We start from the raw sequence: 26492 nt of genomic DNA, 5'->3' as shown, positions 1-26492 counted from the left end.
GAAAAGTCATGGAAAACTATTGGTTAAAATGCGTATGAACCCTGAATAGTAATACAAAAATAAGTGGCCTTAACTTCATTTTATTTATTTAACTACTAAGCATTTACTATATTTGGGTATATTAATTGAGAATTGCCTTTTACATTACATTACATTACATATCATTTAGCGCTTTTATCCAAAGTGACTTACAATTGCTATATATGTCAGAGGCTGCACGCCTCTGGAGCAACTATGGGTTAAGGGTCTTGCTCACGGTCATTGGTTGATGTATCGCAGTGGGAATTGAACCCAGATCTCCCACACCAAAGGTGTGTCATATCCACTGCGCCATCACCACCCGCCTTGAAATGGGGACACAAATAAACTGTGGCGTTCTTCATAGAACTTCACCATAGTCAGAGAGAGGCAGTTACTTAGGGCTGCACGATTATGGCCAAAACGATAATCACTATTATTTTTGCTCAATATTGAGATCACGATTATTTGTTGATTTTTAACCAAAATTGTCACATTTTATTGTCACATAGGCTAATTATAACTGCTTTCACATCCATATTGTGCTACATTCCTGCTAATGTACAAATATGTGCATCAAAATAAAATAGGTCCTCTTATTCACCAAAATTCAGTGCATCTCCTTTAAAGAATAAATACAAATAAATAAAACAATAAATGTAAAAAAAACTTCAACAGGGCACTATTTTACATGTTACATTGTGTAAATATGTTTAGGAAGCAAAATATAAACTTGCATTGCACCTGCATAATGGATGTGAATAAAACTCAAAATATACAATCAATAAAAAACAAATATTCCATAACAGAATGTAACCAAATGAGAACATTTCAAGGCAGAACTATGCTGAAAAGACTAGTTTACAGGTTTTTGGAAAGAAACACTAGCCTGTCAACATTTTCTGGCTTGAGGAATGAGCGAAGGCAGGTCACCACATTCCACAAAAATAATTGCGCGAGGGGATCACATATCGTTTATCCAGAGTGTTGACCAAGAATTTGAAGCCTTCGTTTCTCACCGTGTTTATTGGGCATATGTCTTTGGCCTTTCGTTGTGTTGCTTTGTGGCGCCAACACAACTTTACGGCACTCTTTGCATACGACCTGTTCTTGTTTTGTGTCAATTGCCTTGAACCCAAAATGCTTCCACACAATGGATGACGATTCAATTCTCGGGACAAGCCCCTCGGCCTCGCCCTCTGCTACGTTAGACATTTTTTTGTTTTCTTTGTTAAGATAGTTTATAGCCTTATGACCGACTGCCATCTGTTGTGGAGTTTTCCTCACGTTACTCTGTCCTCTGTGATTGTCTACATCTAGAAACTAAGCTGCGCGGTGCGGGGAACAACTCTGATTGGCTCATGGAGGCACGTGATCAGACAGTGGTTTACAGAGCGCTAGATTGGCTTTGATACGGAGCGTTCTATGAACGGAATGACGCATTTTAAATATCGCTCAATCACGCAAATTTGATCGTGGGAAGCCAAAGTCGTGATTGTGATTAAAATTTGATTAATTGTGCAGCCCTACGGTTACTGGTTAGATTTTAGGTGGCTGTTCATTTCAGATGTAGTTAACATGAGGATTATGGTGTGTTTTTGCTGCCTCTTATAATTTAATCAGTGTTTTCAGGCTACTCGAAAAGGAAATGTAATCATTTAAGCTTTTTTGGGACTTTTTGGCTTCCTGTTTCTGCCATGTTACATTTATTTGGTCTGGCCCCATGTGTAAGATCACAGTTAGGTAACTTGTAGTCCATACATTTTGTCCAGCTCTCTCTGAAGTTGGAGCTATGGAATCGGTAATACTGTAAAAGTTGTATATTATTAAATAGAGGTTATTTAGAACTGTTCTACATTTGTCTACTCTCCAGAGAGTATTTTAGTGGAAACAAGTCTAAGTTTCACATCTTCGCAAAACAAGTCTTAAGCCCTTTGTTTCAAGACCAAGTCACAAGTCTCCATAGGCAAATGCTGGTTTGCTGTAGGTTTACCTCTCTTAGCCATAAATTTGGGATCTCCAACAGCATATGATCCTCTTTCAGCAATGATTGGAGGTTCATTGGAGTTCTGACAGGATTCTCTCCCCTCTCTGGTGAATGTTGCAGTGCCAGTCACTCCAGTCAGTGGATGAGAATGTTCTAATCAGAGCAGGGATTGAATGTGAATTAAGCGTTAGACTGTGAAGCGTCACTGTCTTTGTGCATGGTCAGAGAAGCAACAAAAAAGTCAGTCTGCCCTCTGGCAAGGCATGATATTCGCCCACTAATCTGCTGCATACTGAGACACTTTTAATGAGACTGGCAGATGAATATGTTTGTCATGAGAAAAGTGGCCTCTTTTCAAAGGATAGTAGCAACAAATCGACTGACTGAGGGGAAATCTTAACTCATCACTGCCATTTTTAGGTACTTTTCTCAGACCAGGGAGAAGTGCTGTTCCCTTTAGAAATCCGTTAGAAAGCCCTGACACAATTCCTCCTTTATATTTCTGTAGTTTTGACATTGTGTTAGAAAGTGTAATTCTGTCTCTACAGCTCCCTCATCACAATGACAGCACAGCCTGTCCTCTCTGAGCAGCCAGGTATGTCTGTGTATGTGTCTTTGCCAGACTTTGGTCACTCAGTCAGTCTGTCTCAGGTTCTTATCAGTTACTGTGGTTAGGTAGTCTGCCACAGTATACTGTCTGTTTCTCTTTGGTGCCAGCGTGTAATATCATTCCAAATAGTGATGTCTTTTCTTTTTCTTTAGTTATAATTTGGTTAGGTCTAATCTTCTGAATGATAGTGTAACTGCTCAGAGTCTGGCTGAGGGGACTCCTCTTTAAGTTCAACTCCTGGGAGGCAAGGGCTTTATAATGGTAACAGGCAGGGTTGCTCTTTTTAATATGGCTCCAGGATTTGATAGATCTTTTATGAATACTTAGAAGTAAAGGCCTAATTCTGCCCTGCTTGTGGAGTTTGTTGTTTTTCTTTGTACCCGTAGAGCACATGCAGGGTATGCATTGGATTTTTGTCCTGTTTTGCCCAGTCATTTTGTCACTGCCATGACGACAACTGATTGAAACATGTTGAGCCATGTCCTATTAAACCTAGGTAAGTATCAGGGTTTTCCCTAGATTTTTTGTAGACCAAGGTGGCAAAGGCTGGAAAATTTGCGTGCCATGTGCGGCAAACACAGTTTGTGCGCGCACCTTTAGAGTTGCTGCTTTACGAAATTAACTAAATCCTTCAGTTTTCATTCCTTTAAGGGTCATTGTAACTGATAATAATAATTGTTAAATACTAGAGGTGTGAATCTTCACTGATCTCCCGATTTGATTACGATTATCATGTCTTCGATTCGATATCTCGATGCATCACGATGCGTCAAATACATTTTTCAAATAAAGCCATGTAGGATATTTTAATTCATAGCTTTTCAAGCTTCAAAAACAAATCATTCTGCAGTGCTCTAATACAAAATAAATTGGATACATAAAACTACAGCACTGAGCACATGGCACTTCCTGAATGTGCAAAACATAACAGAATATGTAAACAGAAAGGTTGTTAGGCATACATTAAATTGTAAACCGAAATAATCGATTATGGCCCGGCCGATTATCGATGCAGCATCGTCCATGTCCACGATTCGATGCATCGATTATTTGATTAGTTTCAACACCTCTATTAAATACCGTATACTGTGAAACCCTAAGACGGTTATCGTACTAGGAAAATCTTATTCTGTTGCAACCGTACTTTCAACGCTTCACCGTAGGAAAGGCTCACAGGTTTTTATTAGTTATTAGATGCTATAAAAATGGGGTGAAACGTCGTGATTGACAGCTGTGATTGACCAGCAATTGGTCAGGCGGGTTTATGGGCGGGACTTAGATACCATGGCTCCAACGCCTGATGATTACTGTGTAGACTCTGGCTCCAAAATTACAAGATGGCAGCGCCCGTACCCAGGATATTTGACTTCACTATTATAAAGTGGGAGGAAGTGGAGACCACACAACCACAGACTATAAAAAAAGATGGACGACATATTTTTTTTGCAATTTGCACAGGCTATGAGGCACTAATGCTACTTAGTAAACATACTGGTCATCTAATACATCTAGGCTAGTCATTTCAGAGAGAGAGGATAAGACTGGTATAATACAAAAGTTCTTGCTGGCCATTAAAACATTGACGATTTCAATCATTTAGCTAAGCTTGGTATCAGAGTAAGAGTTGAGAGGAGGAAGTGTGAAGTGTAAAAGATAAAAGCGAAAGAGGAAATGTTAGTTTGCAAATGTTGAGCAGATCAGCAGCCAGACTAATAAGAACAAGTTATTTACTATGTCTGTTGGATGTTTCCTCAGAGAACAATAAGAGGTTTCTTCCTCTCGAGCCTTGGCTAACGCACTCCCTGGCACCACCACACACGCTTCCTCCAACAACAATATTTCATTAGGAAGTGGAGACCTCATTACAGTCAGTGAGTGAACTGTGTTTGTTTATTGTGCTCTGCAGTAGCTGTGACTCTGAACATACCGTGGCCAGTTTAAATGAGGGTGTAGATAAAGCTTATTTGGCTGAAGGGCCAGTGATCCCCTAACATGGTCTCATTTATAGATTCCACATATATTCAGTTTGTTTAGTGAGTAAAGATTATTAATTAGGGATTTTATTTCCTTTATCAGAGCAGCTGAAAAATGACAGGAAAGGGGGGAGAGAGAGGGGAATGACATGCAGCAAAGGTAAGGACTCAGCCTTCAGGGGGCGCACGCTCTACCTGGTGAGCTGAAGGTCGCCCCGACCATTGTGTCTTGAGCCATTTCTTGTCGCATTTGATTTAATCGCTGGTAAAAAAAAAAAAAAATAATAAAAATATGAATGTTTCATCTTACCTTATAATGCAATAGATATTTGTCTTCCACCTGTATCCAGCAGACAGCAATGCTCTGCTAGTCATATACGCCATACTGCAGAGATACAAATTAACAAAAAAACTTTTGCCCAGACCCTAAACCCTGTTAGCCAATGTTATTAATAGGGTTGGGTACCGAAACCCGGAAAACGACGGTACAAATTTCGGTGCCTCATTTGGGTGCCACTTAAATACCTGTGCTGCCCTCTAGTGCTCCTAAACAGATGTTACAAGCAACAGAAGCATCACTGCAGGTGAGGCTAGTTAACTAGTTGCTGGCTTAACACAGGTAATGTTGAAAGGATTTCAACACCGGGACGTCCAACAGTCTGCAGCTGGACCATTAGCAGGGATTCAGATAGAAAACAGCATTAAAACCGTCCAGGGGCCTGCGTTGGGGGGTGGGCAGTATGATTCAGAATGACTAGTTGAATGGTTGAATAGCTTCGGAATTTTTCGGAGCGGCCTTATAAGCACTTTCGATTTCCAACGTGGTCGGACAACACGTCTTGTTCTGATTGAGCATTACCCGACCTTACCCGAAGAAAACTGTGATATAACTATAACTACAGAACGATGCTAGTTTGTAGTGTAGTACTTTGATAATGTACTAAGAAAATATGTGCAGCAGTGTTTCTATTGGCTGATCGAGCACATCCACCCAGTCAAAGGTGAACACTGACCTTAAAATACGCCGGCTAGAGATCGCAACGAAGAGCGAATATTGGTATTCCGGAAATGTAATGTTCATTCACTTGCTATAATTGCAGTGACATCCACCGCAGGCCTGCTCATTTGAACACACTTGAGTCCTAATGGCACGTGTTTGAGATTGGGTGCCAGTTAGCGAATTATTACAGAGAGTGCTTATTGTTCTTTGAGTTCACAGGCCAATACTTAACATTTCTGCACGAACCAAAGTGGATCTGGCTTGATCAGCTTTAGTTGGATCAAGCTGTGTTTCTCACCTCAGTTTGAGGGGAAATTAAATGTTTTTGTAAATGTTTTAAAATTGTTTCTGACAAAAGGTCAGATCTGGGTTGTAGTCAGTTTTGGGGTCAAGAAAACAAGTTCGGTAAGGCTCAGACGATAAAATAATATGATTTACACGGATTGGGATGAAAGTGTGTGCTACCCCTCAGTATGATCAATGTACATTATGATGCGATCCCCACTGCCAGCTGATGCAGTGGCTCTACCTCTGTTTTTTTTTTACCTGTATCAAACCTCTGGCCACTAAAGGAAATGCCATGACATAAAACAGTTTTTCAATAAAATAACAAAACCTCTCGTCATTTCAATCAAAGCTCCTCTCCAGATTTAGATGTAAGCTTGAATGTTTCCCTTCACTGTCAACAGCCAGTGTCACATGGCTGCTGGGAGCTTTCCCAGGCCTGTTGCATTGTGTCAGTGGCGGCATCTGGACCATGAGCCATAACCATCAGCGTACAGCTGTTGCTTCGTTCACCTGGGGTCGGACGGCCATGCTGTCAGGTGGATCAAACAGGTACAGGGTTGTAATTAGTACCCCCACTCCCGCCATCCCCCCTGGGCAGGCCACAGGGTTGGGGGGGAGGGACTGATCCCTGTTTGCGTGTTTCAGCTCCACAGCTGAATTCCACAATCACTCCTGGAACTGGAGAGCCTGTTCCACCTCGGCGCTCTGCAGTTTAACCAGCCGTCTCCTCTTCACTACCCACCAGTACCTCTGTTCTGTAGCCACCCCAGGTCGGACTCAGGAGAAGCGTGGTGGCGTTTGGACCTCAGGGCATGGTAACACCCCTGTGTAGGGAAACGCTTCGCTCACCCTCAGCCGAACCTCAGTTGTTGTGAATGGGCTACATGTGTTAGCACATCATCCACAGCGTTGATGAAATTAGTAGCACATCAAATGTGACAAAGGGGAGTTCATATTGTAGGAACCTGTGTTTACACAGGTTCCTACAATATGAACTCAAAATGGATTTAAAAATGGATTGATATATATATTTAATCTGCAAGATTCTCTGTTAATAATCCGCAATTCTTTTATGGCCACTCTTGGTGTTGAGCACAGATTTATGTGGTGTGTTTGCACTGAATAGTAGTTTAGAAAACTAACATTTTAGGAAAATATATTTCTTTTTCTTCTTTTCTGGATTGGCATCCATAACACGTGAGCAATATATACCACCGCTTGGAAACACCACTCTAAATGTGCTTTTTGTGGAAATATAATACGCATTTGTAACATGGGAAAGGATTCACTATGGATGGATCCTGTTTACACTGTTGGCTACAGTTATGTGTTATGAAGGTGTCTATATCTTTCTATTGCCTTTATCTGTAAAGTAATTGTAAACTCCCTTTTTAATGAGATCACGATTAAAATGTGACACTCAACTCAGACAGCATCAGAAGCCCCCACACCAACAACTATAGGTAGGCCTATAATGATCGTGATCTTCCTTCATCCTCCAGAGGATTTGAGAGCTTTCTGACAGGATGAAGCTGCCTGCCACACAGAGGCCCTGCTTATTTAGCAGGTGCTGTTTCATGCACTTCCTCAGCTCGTTAACGCACACTGTGATAAGAGCTCTAAACATGGAGGAGTGAGAAAACTTCAAAGGGAGATTCGCTTTTGGAATGGAGGGATTGTTTAGGGCATGGACTGAGGTGCAGATTATAGGCTTGCAGAAACATATTCACTTTCAGTCGTGTGTGTGTGTGTGTGTGTGTGTGTGTGTGTGTGTGTGTGTGTGTGTGTGTGTATAAACACTTGTCTCTGAGCTTTCCTACACCCACGTCCCAGTTCCTGTTGTTCCTCCAGCTTCCCTGGGCGGCACTCACTAAATGCTAGCTCCGTGGACCACCAGGACTCCACAAGTATGCTGCTGCCCACCGCACAGCTATAATTACCTTCAACAATAAAAAATTAACCAATATTGGGTAGTTTTTCCCTTCGCTTTTATGGAATGTTTTAATATAGGCTTTTGCCTTGATGTGAGAAAGCCGTTCATGCTGTGGATCCGCCCATGCTCTGCCCGTGCGCAGGCAGACAGATAGCAACAGAGCAGCTGTCAGCTGTTGCTGTTGCTGTGATTGTGAGCCTGAGGTGACAGGAAGGCCTCATTCATGTCACACCGCATCCAAGTCCAAGTAGTGGCTAAAACTACAGTTTTTTAGCCACTTCTGTGGGGTATGGTTAGAGTGAGGACTGAACTGGTACGGGCACTTTTCTATGACTATGCTATGACTAATATGAACAAAATCTTTGAAATTGGTCCAGTATTGAGCAAGAACACTGAGCAGCAGCCGAAAACTGGGCTGAAATGTAATCATAGGGCAAATGTGCATTGTCTGTTTGGTCTACTAAAAGTGCTGTTTTTGCCAGTGACAGGCTCAGATTATTATTCTAAGTGTCTGACAACCTACAGAGATACCAGACCTTTTTGTTAAAGAACCAGAAACTAAACTGTAACTGGGTGAATTAAGGGTTTATTTCAACCAAACCATAGTGGTGATTGTTGAAGCAGTGGGAAGGTGAACCAAGACAGCTTTTGATTATTTTGTTTCTGTTGACTTTGAATGAAGCGTGTTTTACGATGATAAAATTACTGTGTTTTTCAGTTTCATGTTAAACAAAAAGGATCTTATTCTTCAACAAAAAGGTCAACCTCTGTACGGATCCTTTCCATAATGTTGTCAGACACTAATAACAATAATCTGAGCCTGTCAGTGGCAAAAACAGCATGTTTAGTGGCTGTAAATTGAAGGCACAGTGTTGCCCAATAACTTACATTGCAGCTTATTTTAAATTGGTTAAATTGGAAATTGGTCCAGTATTAAGCAACACCGCGGCAGTCGGCAGCGGTTCACCTGTATACCACAATCACCTAGCAGTAGTCGTTCTCTAAACTCCTCATTCTGTCTTTCGATTGATTAATCATCAGAATTTCCATCTTGCAACTGTGCATTTGATTCTAGGTATTAAAAACATCTCAACGTTAAGGAGGATAGTTAGTTTATTACAACTTGGATCTTAATTTTGTTTCGTCCATCATTTGTGTCAACAATAAACACTGTAGTCCCTGAGTTTATAGCTGAGTTCTGGGAATATGGTGACATCGCAGGCTAGACACACTTATTTGATAGAGAAAACAAAGTTGAACGCTAAAATTATTACTTTTACTGTCCATCACAGTTTACAGACACTTTTCCTGGTTCCGTTGAGCATACAGTTTTCCGGAGCAATGATGGATGTTAGTTTCAGGTGTTAGTTTCATTGTTGCGATGTTAGCTATTACACTGAGTACAATCACAAGTCATAAAAGTAATGAACAAAAGTTGTGATGACGGCTATCGGCTACGACTTATGGCTACAATCCTGACTACGTGGACGAGCAAGACCATCTCTGCGTACGTCTCCATCTCTACATCAGAGGAGGCACCAATGCAAGTGTGGAGGAATTGAACACTTCTATGCTGGGCATCCTGCTGGCCAGTGTCAGTGTCAGTGTGCAGTGTTGGTTTACAGCGGGATGTCAGGAGCTGTGGTGTCCTTTTGCTGAGACTTGGCTGGATGCTGCAGTGCTGGTGCCATTCAACTGGGTGACTCTTTTTCTGTGTGCCGATCTGACGGCCATTCTGCTTCATGATGAATCATGCAGAAGTTGACAGTTAACTGGAATTATACCTTGTATGATTTCATGTGGCAAAATATTGATTGGTAGGTTGATTGATTGATTGCAAAGGGCATATTGATATGGTAGCAGTAGTAACAGTATTAGGAGCAGTAGCAGGTGATTCATAGTTTGAATGCAATGTGATCAAGACTAGCGTGCAGCCACCTGTTGTTGCTGGTGAACTATCAGTTAGCTGAGCGTCAGTCTGTTGAGTTAAAGTGCAGCCTTATCTTGACGGAAGTGAAGCAAGTGTCTGGTTCTGCTTTTTCCTTGTGTAGGGTCATTGTGGTAGAGTTTCCTCTCTCTTGGTTACAGAGTGATGTGGTGAATACCAAGCAGCTTTACACATCTCCTACTATGTTCTGTACAGAGCTTAACAGATATATTGCTCGGCAGATATTATTGGGTAATTTAGCGATTTACATACTACATATACAATCCTGTGTTTAAGGGAGACACCATTTTGAGGTACTGTCACGTGCTTGGTAAAGGAAAAAAAGAAGTGTTGTCCAATTGTTTGAATATGGGGATAATGGCCCACACTTTAAGACATTCATGGTGTTACATTAGGGTTCACATGAAAAGTGACAGAAGTAGTGGTGTGAAGAAGAAGTTCCAACCCTGGCCCCTTTCTCACCTTCACACAGCTGTCTCATCAAGGCATGGAGGACATTGGCACTGAAAGAAGGAACAAAATCCTCTGAAAAATAACACCCAGGCATTAAAGACTATATTTTATTTTGAGATGTTTGCATTCTGATGTGTTTTTCAATGATAATCTTCTGATTTTCTTCTTAATGTGACTGTTTTTTGTTTTTTTTTATACTTTTTTCACTGGCTTTGGCATGGAGGGGAGGGGTTTGAGGAGAAGGGGCAAGGAGAGCATGATTTACATGTATCCCAAACAGCAAGTGTTTCTCCCATAGTGTTTTTCCCATGAAACCGGTTAAACTGGTTAAAGTTCACTTAACTGAAGAGATCCACTGGAAAAAAATTCTCATGTCAGCTATCTTAGCTAAAGCTGGGCTCTATGTGAAAAACAACGGCAGAGAGAAACAGAAAAAAACTTACGTACGAGCCGCCACAAATAAATCAATGTATGAAACACTATGTTATTGTAAGAGGAGCTGTTGCTCCATCATTATCTGGGACTTGTTTGGGTATAATATCAGCTGTTTCTGAGGCCTGATATCCTGTCAGTCCACCTATGAGGTTCCATTTTGGCACACAGGAATTTACAGAGAGGCTGCAATGGTACTGTAAAGACTGGGAGATAAGGACTTCAGGCTGGGGCCATGTCCACCAGAGGCTAACCTCTGATGAGTCCCCCAGGTGGGAGGGTGTTTGTGCTACACTGTCATGGGGATCAAGATAAGATGTCTTAAGACAACTTAGAGGGATTTCTGTTGCTGTGGCTGTTCAAGCTTCTGTTGTCATTTGTGACTGTTGGCTCACGTCTCTCTGTCATTCTGCACTAACTGAAGGTATGAAAAAGTAGTGAAAAGACGTGTTGCCGTTTAGTTATTCAAATGTAACATGTTTAATGCAATGAGCTCCATAAACAGAATTACGTTGTAGAAGTTAATGTCGTAACAGGGCTTATCTCCCATCTTTCCTTGGAGCCTGAGCTAAAGAAGACATCTGGATAGAGGGACCGGCTGGAGGGAACAAAGGGCCTTTTCTGCTCCCTGTCACCCAGTCCTGTCCAATCCCCACTGGCCTGTTCACATTCCTTCTTTATTAGGGCGCTCAGCTGGCTGGAGTAATACAAGCTCGTATTCAGATAATGGCACTTATCATGGTGATCGTCTTCTTATTGTGATGTGAATAAAGCCTGAACGGAAGAGTCTTCCCGCTGGGATTTATGATCAAGACTGAATGTGATGAAATATCACAGACAATAAAAATATAATCCTTTCAGACCTTCATTCTTCATTAATCCACTGGTAGTTTGATCCTTTGCAAGTAATGATCCTTCACTATATCTGTCTTCAGTTTGATAAATACGGGCTCAGAGGTTTGCTGTCATGGAAACAGTTGCATAAAGTTGCTGGAGGAGGATAGTGTTACTCAGTCAGATTTCACCAGCTGGTCTGTAAATTGGGGATTTATGCCAATTTTAATCAGGAGACACAAGTGAATGAAGAAAATAAATGTTAATTATTATTTATTACAGATGATATGTGATGATTAGGTCTCAACAGAAAGTCTTTGGCACGACTCTTTAGGGAGATTTGTAATCTAGGAGGCGACTGCCCTGAGCAGCAGCAAGATAAATTCCCCCATGTAGTCCAGGCACTGGTGGTGATGGCTGATAATTCTAATGAAGCAGATGAGATGAAGACATAGCTGGTGATGACTTAGCGAAGACTGGGTGGTGATGGGGAGGTGGAGGGGTGCCTGTAGCAGCAGCATCAACAACGTACTAGAGCTGGGAGAGAATCATTATTCAAACAGAGACAGCAGCAGAATGATAGGCTAACCATGTAGGTGTGTCACTGTGCTATTGGATAGATTTCACCAGCTGATGAAAGCAGCTGATTTCACAACTGACAGCCCCAAACAATGATAGCAAGGATATAGTAAATGAGCATGCGTGAGAGTAGTGAGTAGTGAATGGCAGGATGTATGAGAAATAGACTACAGCTTAAGTATGCAAGAGTAGTCTTCCTGACTGAACTTATGCTACAGCTTCAGTTGTTGAATCATCAGGACTAGCAATGACCTAACTTGAACATGACTGTGGAGAAGAGGAAATCAATGGTACATTCAACTGCCAAACATTGACATCTAATGATACATGATTCCCTTTTTGAATTTGTGCTACTTAACAGTATGATTATACAATGCTTACGCCTCAATGACTGCTATCGGCAAATAAGATGGCTTTCACCGATGGCAGTGGCCGGTCGGACTCAGACAACTGTCTGCTAGTATTATGCTGCTACTGTAGCTGCTGATTCGTAGAAGAAGTCACTGACTGGACACAGTGCTGCATGGATGACGTAAGAGGTCAATGTGTGCCATTAGCACGTGTAGTTTGTTTACAGTGAAGGAAAAAGGCGGCCATGTGGAAGTATTATTCCGTGTCGGAGAAAGATTATCGACATAAACTGCCACCAGCAAGATTCAGTGCTTGATAACCACAGCGTTGAGAAAGGTCGTGGCAACACACATTAATGTAGCTTACTGAAAGATTATTGGCATTGAGTAGGTAACGTTAGTTGTACAGCAGGCTAAAAGGGCTTATGTTTAATCTGAAAGAAGGATATATTAAAGGTTGCTTAATACATTTGTATTATTCAATTTGTGTTCATTCAAAGATAGTGTAATGAAGGGATTTATGACTTTAAAACAGTTCAGTTATTTTTTTCTCTTTTTTTTAATTTTTTATTCACAATTTAACACACAAAAACTAAACACTAAACATACAAGACATACTCCAAAACACAACCACACACAAAAAAAAAAAAATAAATAAAAAGAAATAATAATAATCCTACGCTACCACAATCTGTGAGTTATCCATTATTCAATGTGAATTCATCATTTTATAGTCTTTATATAATTCAGTACTAAGGACCATGTGGATAAGAAATCTTGCAGTCTTGAATGCCGTTTACCTGTAATTTGTTCAATGGGCAACAAGTCTATTATCTGCTCCAGCCATTGATCCAATGTGGGTCCTGACTGGGAAATCCATGTAGTAAGTATACATTTTTTGGCAAAGGAGGAAAACATTGTAAACACACATTTTCTTGTATAGGGAAACTTACTTTCCACATCATAATTCAACAAATATAACATAGGGCATAACTCAAAAGTACAGTTACACATATCTTGAATTGCTTTATGAATCTTCTCCCAAAAAGTTATTTTTTTCTAATGATGATTTCTTTGATTCCCTGTCACAAAAGGGTAAAAAAAAAAAAAAAAAAAAAAAACATCTGTATCGGTATCAGCCCAGAATTTCACAATTTTGCATTCCGTTTGGTTGTGCTGCAGTGAACTGGCAGAACCATGTCAGTGCTTGCGGCATTTCCCTGTGGGTATTTCTCCACAGCCTGCTTACGCACACTGCTTCAATGTTCCTGAAAAACGATTTGGAAAAGATAAACATCTGTCAGCATAGTTTTTTGTTATTTAATAAATAATGTTGGACGTGGAATGGCTCTGTTTTAACAGTTAGCCCCTTAACTGATGATGATTACAAGAAAGGAAAATTCAATTTTTTTAACCAGTGTTCTTTGTATTCATTCGAAAGATTTTGATACATACAATCAGTAAAAAAAACTTTTTGAAAGTTATTTTAATTTTGAGGTTCTTCATAGGGATGAGATTTTCTGGACCTATAACCGATTAAAATAATTTCGCAGAGAGCCGATACCAATGTTTTGTTCTTGTTGTTTTTCCCCTTTCTGTTTTTAGGCTGTGCCGCAATATATATCTTGATATTTTCTCTAAAACAACATTTAGTAGATTTAGTGGTTTGCTATCATTCTGAAGTGAAATTGGTCCGTGGAAACAGACGATAGACACGCTCCGGGATCTTCCTCCATTATGAATTGACGTGAACTCAGGACAATGATCGATGGTAAACCAGTGGAGCCGGTAGCAATTTTGCGTTCAGCCGTGCTTGTTGAATGTTGTTGCATAATGGTATGACGATATCAAGTCAACAAGTCGGAATATTGCTATTATTATGATATTATTGTTTTATTATATTAAAAACTACACCGTAAACCAGTGTTTCTCGAATGGGGGTACGTGTACCCCTAGGGGTACTTTGGAGGACTGCAGGGGGTACATGACATCTTTTGCAAAATGTTTTTCAGTTACAAGGCTGTAGTTACTTCTACGGTCTTTTTTTTCTCTCCAAGTTTGTCGGGTTTTTGTCACTGTCACTGTTTTTGAAGTTTGTCGCCTTTTTTGAAGGTTTTGACGCTTGTTTTGACCTATTCTTGCCTTTCTTCCATACTTTCTAAGTTTTTGTCTCTTTTTTTCAAAGTTTGTTGCTTATTTGAATTGTTTTGTCACTTTTGTCGCCCTAGTGTTGCCTTCCTTCTTCCTACTGTGTTTTTTTTTTTTTTTTTTTCGAAGTTTTTATTACTATTTTCGACATCCTTCTTTCTACCGTCTTTTTCCAAGGTTTTGTCTGGGTTTTAAAAAAAGTTTTTGTCGCCTTTTTCCATCAGAATTTAAATGTTTGTTTTTTTCAGTTACAAGGCTGTTGTTTAGTAAATCTATCACTGACATCGCTGTATTCTTCCTCTTTATATAGACTTTTTCTCCCTACGAAACATTATTTGCGCTTGTTAGGGGGTACATGGCTTAAAAAAACGGTTCAAAGGGGGTACATTATTGAAAAAAGCTTGAGAACCATTGTTATAAACGATATGGCACAGCACTAATCTGGCCATGGCCCTGTATAAACTGCACTTTGTCTTTGTTTGTTTGGTGCTCCATCACATGAATTCATGCCACAACTTCCACTATTTCATCAGTTCCTCTGCTGACTCAGAATCAAAGTCTTTTCTACTGCCAGATGCTTTATACTGTATGTGTTAATGGGCATTATATTTTTCACCCTTGTTCAAACCTTTGTTTATCCTTTAATTATGACTGGACTAAGGCATTCCTGCACACATTGCCAGTGACTTGCAGTGCAAGCCTTAGACCCACAGTATCTATTGTTGGTGTCAGAATGTTACTGGAAATGTTTCAGATAGAAATATAAATACATTTTATAGTTGAAACACAAACAGACATGAAATAACAGCTGGAAAAGTTATAGTAAATAAAGTCTGTAATTGTGTTTGCGCTGGAGCCACACCATTTTAGACCAACAGTTTTTGGATGAGGCTTTGCAGAGAAAATACAGGCCATGACTTTTCAACATTAAGGCCTTTTTATGCTTCTGCGTAGAATCGACGGTGTACCCCCGCAGACCCCTCTGCGTCTACGCCGGACCCTACGCCATAGCCTGACGTGCACCTCTCGAAAAATGTAACTACACGTCGCAGCGACGCACGTTGCTCGGCCGTGGCTTGGTAGCGTTGCATTTCCCCCACGACTCATTTCCTGGTTCTCCTTCTCCATAAACAACATGAAATCAAGGAGAGGGTTAACTTTTTCTGCTACGGATTTCCCACCTTGGTCAGAAAACACAGGGGAGACATTTTGCTTCTCTCACTATGACTCTTGAGTCGGTACTCGCTCCGAAGCTAATCGCCGTCACTCTCTCACTTCTCCCTCGCTCTAACACACACACACATGCCGGCTCGACGCACACACCAGCGCACAAGTATAAACATCAGGCCACTTACGTGGGCCACGGCAAAAGCTCTGCGTGGAGCCTGCACAGAACCATAAAACAGCCTTTAGTAATTTATTTCATATTACAATGCGGTGGAAATATATATAAAATATACCAGCACCTTTTCCACTTTTTAACTTTCTTACACTAACAATCATTTTTAACTCTGTTTTGTTTGTAGTTCTTGTATGTATTGGAGTAAACATTTGTGTTAAATATCTGTATGTTTTTAGCAATTGTTGGGGGGCGCTCAGATGTGAATCAGCCTACCTCTGATGTGATTAAAACACGGTCAGCCCAGTGTAGATCTCTCTGTGGACTGTCTTACTCACCAGCAGTCCACAGCTTACGTGCATAATATTGATGAAGTCATCTGGTGTCACAATTGTGACTGTTGATGGTACAACCACGTCCCATCACACATATCAATACCAGACCTATTGTGGAGCTGTCTTAGGTGAGAGAATGTTTACCCTGAGTTGAGAAATTTGTTTGGACAGACCACCCTCGCTTACAAAAGAGCCAATTACAGGAGCATAATGCCGTCTCCAATTAGATTTGCATGGCCCGCTCAGAGGCAGGCACTGCCTATTGTCGTGCAGATTAAACACAGGAAGACAAAGAAACACACTTGGAATGCCCAAAGATTCAGTACATTTTTAACCATAAAGTACTCCACTCATTTAGTGCTGCATTTCCATAAAGGTAGGGGACTCAGGAGGCCAATTATTAAAAAGAATGGTCACAATCAAAGCAGCAGATGCTGAGATAGCCTGACCTTTAGTCCTTCATATGTGTCAAGCTCCAGAATCACTATATTTACTATAAAGCAACTCAAAAGTATCTTCTCATGAGCCCCGCTGCCTGGTAAATCCCTACGTCTTTCAAAACCCAAATAACGCAAACTTTAAATTAGTCTCCAAGCCAAAACTGAGATAATCCCTGATTACTGGTATTTCCGTGGCATGGCGTGTAGCATTGTGTTTATTTAGGGTCTGAACCCCTGCAGGATAATGGTTTCATTTCACTAACGTCATCCCAGCACAGAGCCTTCTCATGGATTTGAGCTGGCTTCATTGGTTTGGCATCTCCCGCTACTTTCAGATAACTTTATCCTCTGTCATTGACTGTGTTGTTGGTTTGATAATAGTGTTTCTCTTGCTCTGCTTTGATTATCATTAGTTTGTGTTGACTCGGTTAACAGTATGGTTTATGTTATAGAGTAGTGGAGACGTACGATGAAACATAAAACATACGTAGGTCTGCTGTAGGGCTGTCACTTTTTCAAAATGAATTGTAGTGCGACGTGACATTTTATATGATGGCTTTAGATCTGTCAGTATCCTGAAAACTAGGGCTGCAACTAACGATTATTTTCATAGTCGATTAATCTGTTGATTATTTTCTCGATTAATCGATTAGTTGTTTGATCTATAAAAATGTCACAACATGGTGAAAAATGTGGATCAGTGTTTCCCAAAGCCTAAGATGACATCCTAATGTCTTGTTTTGTCCAAAACTCAAAGATATTCAGTTTACTGTCACAAAGGAGAGAAGAAACTAGAAGATATTAACATTTAACAAGCTGGAATCAGAGAAATCTTATATTTTTTTTTAATAAAAAGATGACTCAAACGATTAATCGATTATCAAAATAGTTGCCAATTAATTTAATAGTTGACAACTAATTGATTAATCGATTCATCGTTGCACCTCTACTGAAAACCTTCTCCCGAAACATTGCCAATGGGCCGTGTAGAAGAAAACGTTCTCTCAGGTCCAATTCAGTGGCTGGTTCAGATGAGTTTTAGTCACTGCGCAGTGGAGAAAGTAGCTGTAGGATTCTCTCTGACCAGAATGCGTTTCTAGCCAGGGTTTTATGCAAGGTTACAGGAAACCACAGAATAAACAAAAGCTGAGATGACATTCAACTCACAAGTCTGTCTGAGTAGATTTGCATAGACTCAACACTGTCTGCTTCAACTAATTCAAAGTGCTTTGATTAGTAAAGGTGTGAGTTTCTGTTGGACCTAGCCTAGCCAACCTAGGCTCTAAACAAAAGGTCTCACTCACAGTGATCAAGCACATGCTTTGTTTTAACACTAAACTAAAGCAAAGGCAGACCTACTTAATTAAATCAGGAGACACTAAACGTTGTTGATCAGGTAAAACAATAGGAACTTAATCAGTCAACTATCGATTAATCGTTTGAGTCATTTTTTTATTAAAAAAAATAAGATTTCTCTGATTCCAGCTTGTTAAATGTGAATATCTTCTAGTTTCTTCTCTCCTCTGTGACAGTAAACTGAATGTCTTTGAGTTTTGGACAAAACAAGACATTTGAGGACGTCATCTTAGGCTTTGGGAAACACTGATCCACATTTTTCACCATGTTTTGACATTTTTATAGATCAAACAACTAATCGATTAATCGAGAAAATAATCGACAGATTAATCGACTATGAAAATAATCGTTAGTTGCAGCCCTACAGTCAACAGGAAAGAGGATATTAGGCCTGCACGATTCGGGGGAAAATAAGAATCATGATTTTTTAGCTTAGAATTGATAATCGCAATTCTCTGCCATGATTTTTTTTCTCACGAAGTGTAATGTTTATTGCAATCATGAACCATGACAAAACAAAACAAATTGGCAGTACCAAACATAGACTTTGTTTTGCACCTATAGCACATTGCGCATCCCCACAAGCCTGTTAACATAGAGGCTTCAATGAATAAAGAAAATAAAGATATAAAAAAAAAAATAAAGTACATACTGGCCACATATTTGAACTAAATATGGTCCTGATACAGGCTCTATCTGAACTCCTTGAACATGTCTTAACATAATTAAAACATGTCAATGTCAAATGATTTCAATAAATGGTAAGTCATTTAAAAATTAAATTGCAAACGGGTGAATCGAGATCGCAATTTTATAACGATTTATCGTGCAGGCCTAGAGGATATCAGGATAAAATGAGACTAAAACTGTTAGGTAATTCATTTTCTTCTACAGCCGCATGTCTTGTCTCTATCTTTTGGTGATGGCCTTTTTACAAGCTTCTGGCAAGGGTTCTGAGGATGTGTGGTAAAAAGTAGGCAGCCAGATGCGGCTGTACAGTGGACGCTGCTCCACTTGTTTCTGGTGCCTCTGTTGCCCAAACCCAAAGTACTTTCCCACACTGCTACTCAGATTCTTCAGTGTCGTGATTATCAGGTCAGCACGGCTATGCTCACTGTCCTACTGATAAGTCAATAGGGCAATCAATATGTCAAGTTTATTGTGAATTTAAAGAACACCCTCTCCTCGGGCAAACTACAATCCATTGCACTTATAGTGTGTACATTTTTTATTTACCAGGTTACAGTTCAAATAATGCCAGCCCCAGTGTCTAAGCATTCAATGTAGAGCACAAACCTTTCCTGGTTGGGTCTGATATAATGTGTTAACAGTGCTTATTTAAAATGAGTTTAGTGTTGGGGGTAAAGATCTTAGTGCAGCCATTCCATTTACCATCAGCTCCCAGAGCTATCTAAGAGATGTGTTTGAAATGAAGGCTTCAGCTCTCGGCAATAACTCCTGACTTACCTTTGCCTTGTTAGAGAACCATTCTAGTTTGGGCAGGGATGTTGTGAGTTTAATGACTGTGAAGAAATCGCACTAAGGAGTCATAAGTTGCATCAGTGACCATAAAAGTGGAGGTCATGTAATTAGGAAGGATGCTAATGATGGTGAAGCCACAGGAGAGAGCCATAAACATCCTGACCAATGGGCTGTCAGCTGATGATCACTGGTGTTACCCTGCTGGATACAGTCTGAGCTTAAAGGAACCTGAGGTCATTTTTACAGTTCATTGTCCGTCTGGTTTTATTTTCTAAAAAAGCTTGTAAAACATCAACCCTGTTGTCTACAGTCAATTTATGAAAATCATTTTTTTCAGGAAAAACTGGGCTATTAGAATATTTGTGCTGCAGTGAGGTCACTTGAATGTAAAAAAAAAGGTTGTATGACCTTAAAGACAAATAAATAAAACGGAACATGAATCTCACAGATATGTATTGATATCACACACAGAGCAATAAAAACCAGGCCAATCTCCTGTCTAAATCAGTTCCCATATGTATTAGCAGTCACACTGTGAAAAAATAAACATTATAACTTATACAGTTGACTAAATATATACATTTTTTCAAAAAAAGTCCAGATGCTTTTGCCCTCATGACATTCACTTATGCCAATAATCAAAATAATAATGTCATATTTATTGAAATCACACGCACAGCAATGTTCTAAAACAGTTCTCCTATATATTTGACATAACATAACATAATGAAAGGACAAACTATTTACATTTCTTCAAAAAAGGCCCAAATGTGTGCCAAATCTCAAAACATTCTTCTCTGTAGAACGGTAATAGACTGAAGTGACCTATCTTTCCCACTATATAGTCTTTGTTCTCGCTCGGATTCCCTGGAGTGATCTATCTTTTCCACTACATAGTCTTTGTATGACGGACCTGCCTTCCCATTGGTTGAAAGACGTCAACACAATCTCGCAAAGCATCATGGGAGATTTATGCTAGACGGTAGCACGGAGCTACAATCTGACACATTGATATAACATGTGCGGCGTTCTAAATTTGACCTCATTTTTCACGAGCTGCTTGATCCAAATACTATAGCTCTATGAAGCTGACAAATGTTGAAATAATAAGGAAAAGTTTTTTACCTGCCATCAACTTACTCACAGAATGAATGTAATTAGTGACAGCTAATATGACCTGCTGCCAGCGATGTACGCCTTTTAACCAGGGCTGCCAACTTTTTATGTAGTTTGTAGTGAGATTCGGTATCTGTGAAGTCAGCACTTTTATGAGTAGGCCTTCTTTGACATCACCCACCACAGGGGTCGGACTCATCACTCCTTAACTGCCAGGAATTTTGTTCAAAAAGTTCAGCAGCCAAATTTACAATTTTAAAGCATTCATAGATGAAAAGCCAACAAAGTAATTGTCAATAATGAATAAGTATGGTTGATTAGCATTATTATGGTTGATTAGCAACCTTGAGTTCACTTAAAAAGTTAGAGAGCGGGCAAGGAAGCCATCACTCGCATGAACATTGTTAGATAAAACTGCAGGCAGTGTTTCCGGTTTGAAAGAACAATACACGTACATTTCTGTTAGTTGCACATTCAGTGGTCTGGTTTCAGATGTAAAGGCTGAACCATCACCTCTAAAGCACAGCTTCAAGACTTCCATTACTGACAATGTTACAGTGTGTTTTGATTGGCATGCTATCCTCTCTTAGGTGCAGAGGAATTCAGGCTAAAGCCATGGAAAAGCAAAGAGTTACTCAGGCAGTTCCTGTGATCGTATTCAGCTTTAGGTATCATTTTCCATAGCTCTCAAGCCTGTCCTGTCTTATTCCCCGTATGGCCTTTCCCTGGGGATCAGGCTTGTGGCTGCATTCCAGAGCCCTCCTCTCAAATAAGACTTTCTAGAGGCTGCAGCCGTTCTGATGCTCCCTTCATTGGGAGGCAACGACACAAACCCTGCCTTCTTGACCATGTTTGAGATCTTGCCAGCGGCTCCTGAGCAGCTGTCCCAGTGTTTACACTTTTAGCCTTCTTCTGCAATTTGAGGAACAGTAGGTTTGTAAAACTCCAGCAGGTATGCCGTAAACACTCATTCACTAATGCTGCATTCACATGGGTTCAGGCAGACCGCAAACCAGATATCATGGTAGTTGACGAGAGCAGGACGGTAAAAATAAGGTGAAGCTGACAAAGAATACCAGTAGCGGTAGACTGCATGTTTTCCAAAGTTAAAATATTTTAATTTTTTTCCCTCCTCCGTGACAGAATTTACAACCGGATGTCACGTAGCTCCCTCACACAAGGAGAAAACATGGGGGATCTGGACCACAAGAAGCTTATAATTGGAGTTACTGTATATAGCTTGAAATCCTACAGAGATATTACAAGAAGCGACATGCATTACTAGAGAAATAATATAAAAAATGGACACAAAATCATGTTATCTACTATATTTTATTCCATTCTTTGTAAACAATACATCATCATAGCAACATATCATTGTGCGTGTTTCGTTTTGCTGTGCTGCCATTCCGTCAGACTGTTTGTTTTTCCCGTGCCGTCCCAAATGTGTTGTCCATCTGCCGTTTACCGTCTGTCTGAATCCATGTGAATGCAGCATTACTTGTTGTGAGCAGTGGACTGTGCAGTGGGTACTGAACAACTCTCTCCTTGAGGCCCTTATTGTGGAATTAGCATCAGCAGACTACAGGACAAAGGTTTACATTCAGTGTCTTCAAACTTGCAGCATGCAGTATTTTTGATCAGAGATGCACCGATTTGGAATTTCAGGGCCAATAACGATAACCAATAGCCGATAGCAATACGATACAATAATCGATAATAACAATCTTACACATGGAAAATGAATAAGATATTGATAATATAATAATACATTTCCCACCAATGTTTAGAGAGCCTTCATCATCCCTAGAATAAAAAATATTTTTTTTTAGTATGTAGACAAATTGTGGCTGTGCAATGAATCAAATTTCTTGTGTTCTGAATGTATATGTAAAAGAATGAAGGGAAATTTCACAGTTCAAGGTGTTTTCACTAATATTTGTTTAACTGTTTCACTGTTTTTTAAGTTCTATAAATGCAACATCTTTCCAAAAGTCAATGAGTATTTGTGTTTAAATAATGGTGATTTCAATATTGACCAAAATAATTTGTGAGTTATGATTTTTTCCATAATTGTACAGCCCTAAGACATATTAATGCCAGACTTTTATCTCGGGAATGTCCTCCCCCGAAAAGCACTATCATGGGTCGTTTGTTCAAGCAGCAATTACGACTCATCTTTATATTTCTAGTGGCGGTGCCCCCTAGTGGCCGTAATAATTATGACGCAGGAAATCAGGGAGTAAGGTGACAAAGTATAAGACCACCAAATGTCCAAGTAAAGAGTTAGGGGTGGGGGTGGTATATGGGTCAAACAAACACAAGTTTAAAACTAAAAATAATAGGCAAGCTTCACGTCACATTCAGCATCACAAACGTAAATGGAAGTGAAGTAACGTCTAATTTTAACCCAAACCTTTGGTGCCTAAACATAACAAACTGCGACCGTTTCACATTGTTAACAATGTGTTTTAAACCGCGGCCGATGTTCTACCAAAATTCTCTGGTTTGGATATGAGGACCGAAACGCTCCTGTGGGTCATGTTAGAGGGTAGGAATAAACGGCCAATATCGTCGTATGGTTTGGAAGACTTGTTGTTTTCTCCTAAAGGACAAGCATGTATAGGCTACAAAACTATTTTGAGTAAGTTGAGGCTACATACTGTTGGACTGATTAATAGTTGTCCTTTGGCTTACATTGTTAAAAGAGGGTGCAAACCTTTTACAATAAACTGGCTAACAGCCCTATGTAATCATTCCTCCTCCTTCTGCTGCTGATGTGAAGACTAACTATCAGACATGTTTTGCTAGTAGAGTGGAAGGGTTGGCTAAAATGGCTAACTGCCAGCTTGTCACAGAAGACGCTTTTTTTTGCTTCATGTGGGTGTTATTATACACTGGAGATGGTACAAGGTCAAGAACAGGCTTTCAGGATCCCAAGCATCTTTCTGAGAGGATTACCAAACATTAAAGCAGCAGGACGCTACCCAAATTGACAGTGCATACAAACGGGGGTATAACAGCAAATTGTGGCAAAGAGTTATGTTCCCAGTCGCATCATCACCTGTGTTAATCTCAGTGGGAAACGTGAATTATTAATTATTATTATTTTTCTGGTTTCTGATTTTTCTAGTTGTTGCCAAACACCTTTTTTCACCTAAAAACGCCACCGTTCGTATGACTTTGTAAAACATACTGGCTGTTGAGGAAGAGGGGACAGGGAGTTGACTGCAGGCATAGTAGTCGAAGACTTTGCATTCCTGCAAGTTTATATTCTTATAGTCTGATAAATTGCTCACACTGTCTTCCTTACTGGCAGATTTTGTTGCATTGATGGATAACAAGCATAGTTGTCGTCAACTCGAGTAAACTACAACCTCAAATCCATCTTATTCTCACCGCTCTGGCCTCTGCTCTGAACTCTCTTAAAGTATGGTCAAAACTGTTTGGGTTGGCTGCCGAAATCCTGTTGAAACTCTTTATGGAACGATTATGGAAGCCCTGTAGCTCACAGATCGTTTCCTTGCAACATCATGAGTCTGCATGCAGCTGGGAACCAATTGCTGGTCATACCTGTACATTTATTTGTCATGTCACAGTAAGCTGTGTTGTTAGTCTCAGTGGCACTAACACAGTCCATCTCCTGTCTCCACAGATGCAGCAACTCTTCTATGAGAACTATGAACCAAATAAGAAGGGCTACATACGAGATCTCCATAACAGCAAGATCCATCGAGCCATCACTCTCCACCCAAACAAGAATCCTCCTTACCAGTATCGCCTACACAGCTATATGCTCAGCCGGAAAATCGCAGACCTGCGCCACCGAACCATTCAGCTCCACCGGGAGATTGTTCAGATGGGGCGCTACGGAGCAAATGAGCCGAGTCGAGAGGATCTCCAGCTTGGCATGCCGCCTTCATTTATGCGCTTCCACCCACGGCAGAGAGAGGAGGTCCTGGAGTGGGAGTTCCTGACAGGGAAATACCTGTTCTCATCGTCTGACGGTCAGCCGCCCCGCCGCGGGATGGATTCCTCCCAGAGACAAGCCCTAGATGACATCATCATGCAAGTGATGGAGATGATCAACGCCAATGCTAAGACGCGGGGACGGGTCATTGACTTCAAAGAAATCCAGTATGGCTACCGGAGAGTCAATCCTTTATACGGGGCAGAGTATGTGCTGGATCTACTGCTGCTGTACAAGAAGCACAAAGGAAAGACCATGACAGTCCCTGTGAGGAGGCATGCCTACCTGCAGCAGACCTTTAGCCAGATACAGTTCAGAGAGGAGGGGGAGATGGATGCCATAGCGCTGGCCAGCCACATCAACAAGGATTCAGACTCTCTCTCATTTCTGTCCAACTCCCTTAAGATGCTGGTGCCCTTCAAGCTGGCTACCTCTGGCCAGGACCAAAGGGAACCGAAAGAGAAGAAAGTCAACATCTTGGTACCTCTGTCAGGACGCTATGACATCTTTGTGCGCTTCATGGCCAACTTTGAACGAGTCTGTCTGATCCCCAACCAGAACGTCAAGCTGCTGATTCTGCTTTTCAGCACAGACAACAACACAGAGCGGGTCAAGCAGGTGGAGCTGATGAGGGAGTATCACATGAAGTATCCCCGGGCCGAGATGGAGATAAAGCCTGTCACCGGCTCCTTCTCCAGGGCTCTGGCTTTGGAAGTGGGTTCCTTGCACTTCTCTAACGATTCACTGCTCTTCTACTGTGACGTGGATCTGCTCTTCACCAGTGACTTCCTCAAGCGTTGTCGGACCAATACAGCCCTGGGGGAGCAAACCTACTTCCCCATCATCTTCAGCCAGTATGACCCAAAGGTGGTGTATGCTGGGAAGGTCCCTAGTAACAACCACTACGTCTTTACCTCCAAGACAGGTCTGTGGAGAAACTACGGCTTTGGGATTGTCTGTGTTTACAAGGGAGACTTGGTTCGAGCTGGAGGCTTTGATACCTCTATACAGGGGTGGGGATTGGAGGATGTGGACCTTTTTAATAAATTTGTCCAGTCAGGAATCAAGTTGTTCAGAAGCACAGACACAGGGATAGTGCATGTTCACCACCCCGTCATATGTGACCCCAACCTGGAGGCAAAGCAATATAAGATGTGCCTGGGCTCCAAAGCCTCGTCGCACGGCTCCACCCAGCAGCTGGCCGAGCTCTGGCTGGAGAAGAATGACCATGGCTTCAGAAGACTGGCCAGCAATAACGGCTCAGTTAGGACAGCGTGAGAAAAGCCGGGCTGCAGACTGTCATAAACTGAAAACTGAACCCGGTCTGTGCTCACTGCGTGGTGTTTTCGCTACCTAATTTATTTTTTACTGAAATGAAAGACTTCACATGGATATATTTTGAAAATATGTCTTCTTCTTCTTTTTTTTTTAAATAAAAAGAAATCTACAGAAACGCCATGATAAACAATTCTTCGAGACCGTCTGGGAAGTTCGTGTTTTGATTAATGATCGGATGAATATCGACCAAAATTCTTTTGTGAGCCTGATTACAGCAGAGGCCAGAGGCTCCTCTAGCTTGTTACATTGTATCTGTCAGGACAGTGGGAGAAGTGCAGACAGGGCTTATTAATGTGTACCTCAATGAAGTACACCGTCGTGGTCATTAAATATACCATTTGTCCTGTGTGCAGAAAACAGACTGGTGTCCAGCAGCGCTCCAAACTGAACTCAACTTTTGATTGTGAATGTTTACAAAAGACTGATTGTCAACAACATTTCATCAATGGAAAAACTCCAATCACAGCTATCCCAATGATTACTGAGGGCCATTTCATTAGATATTTTCATTTACAGTGGTTTTCTTTTCCATTTGCTTTTATGTTTTTTGGTAATATGACACA

The 26492-nt window shown here is 40.8% G+C and overlaps 1 protein-coding gene across 1 annotated transcript in view; it reads left to right on the top strand.

Annotated features, from left to right (window-relative positions):
- The window catches only part of chsy1 (chondroitin sulfate synthase 1), a 74700-nt gene extending 48700 nt beyond the window's left edge, over positions 1–26000 (top strand). Inside the window, exon 3 of the mRNA XM_031292685.2 lies at positions 24277–26000. Coding sequence (XP_031148545.1) covers positions 24277–25869 — 1593 coding nt within the window. The 3' untranslated portion in view covers positions 25870–26000. The remainder of the gene's footprint in view (positions 1–24276) is intronic.
- Positions 26001–26492: the final 492 nt, after the last annotated feature.

This window comes from Sander lucioperca, chromosome 3, assembly GCF_008315115.2.
Source record: "Sander lucioperca isolate FBNREF2018 chromosome 3, SLUC_FBN_1.2, whole genome shotgun sequence".
Classification (NCBI taxonomy): Eukaryota; Metazoa; Chordata; class Actinopteri; order Perciformes; family Percidae; genus Sander; species Sander lucioperca.
The sequence above is the reverse complement of the archived record's forward strand: the minus strand, read 5'-3'. Positions and strand labels throughout refer to the sequence as shown.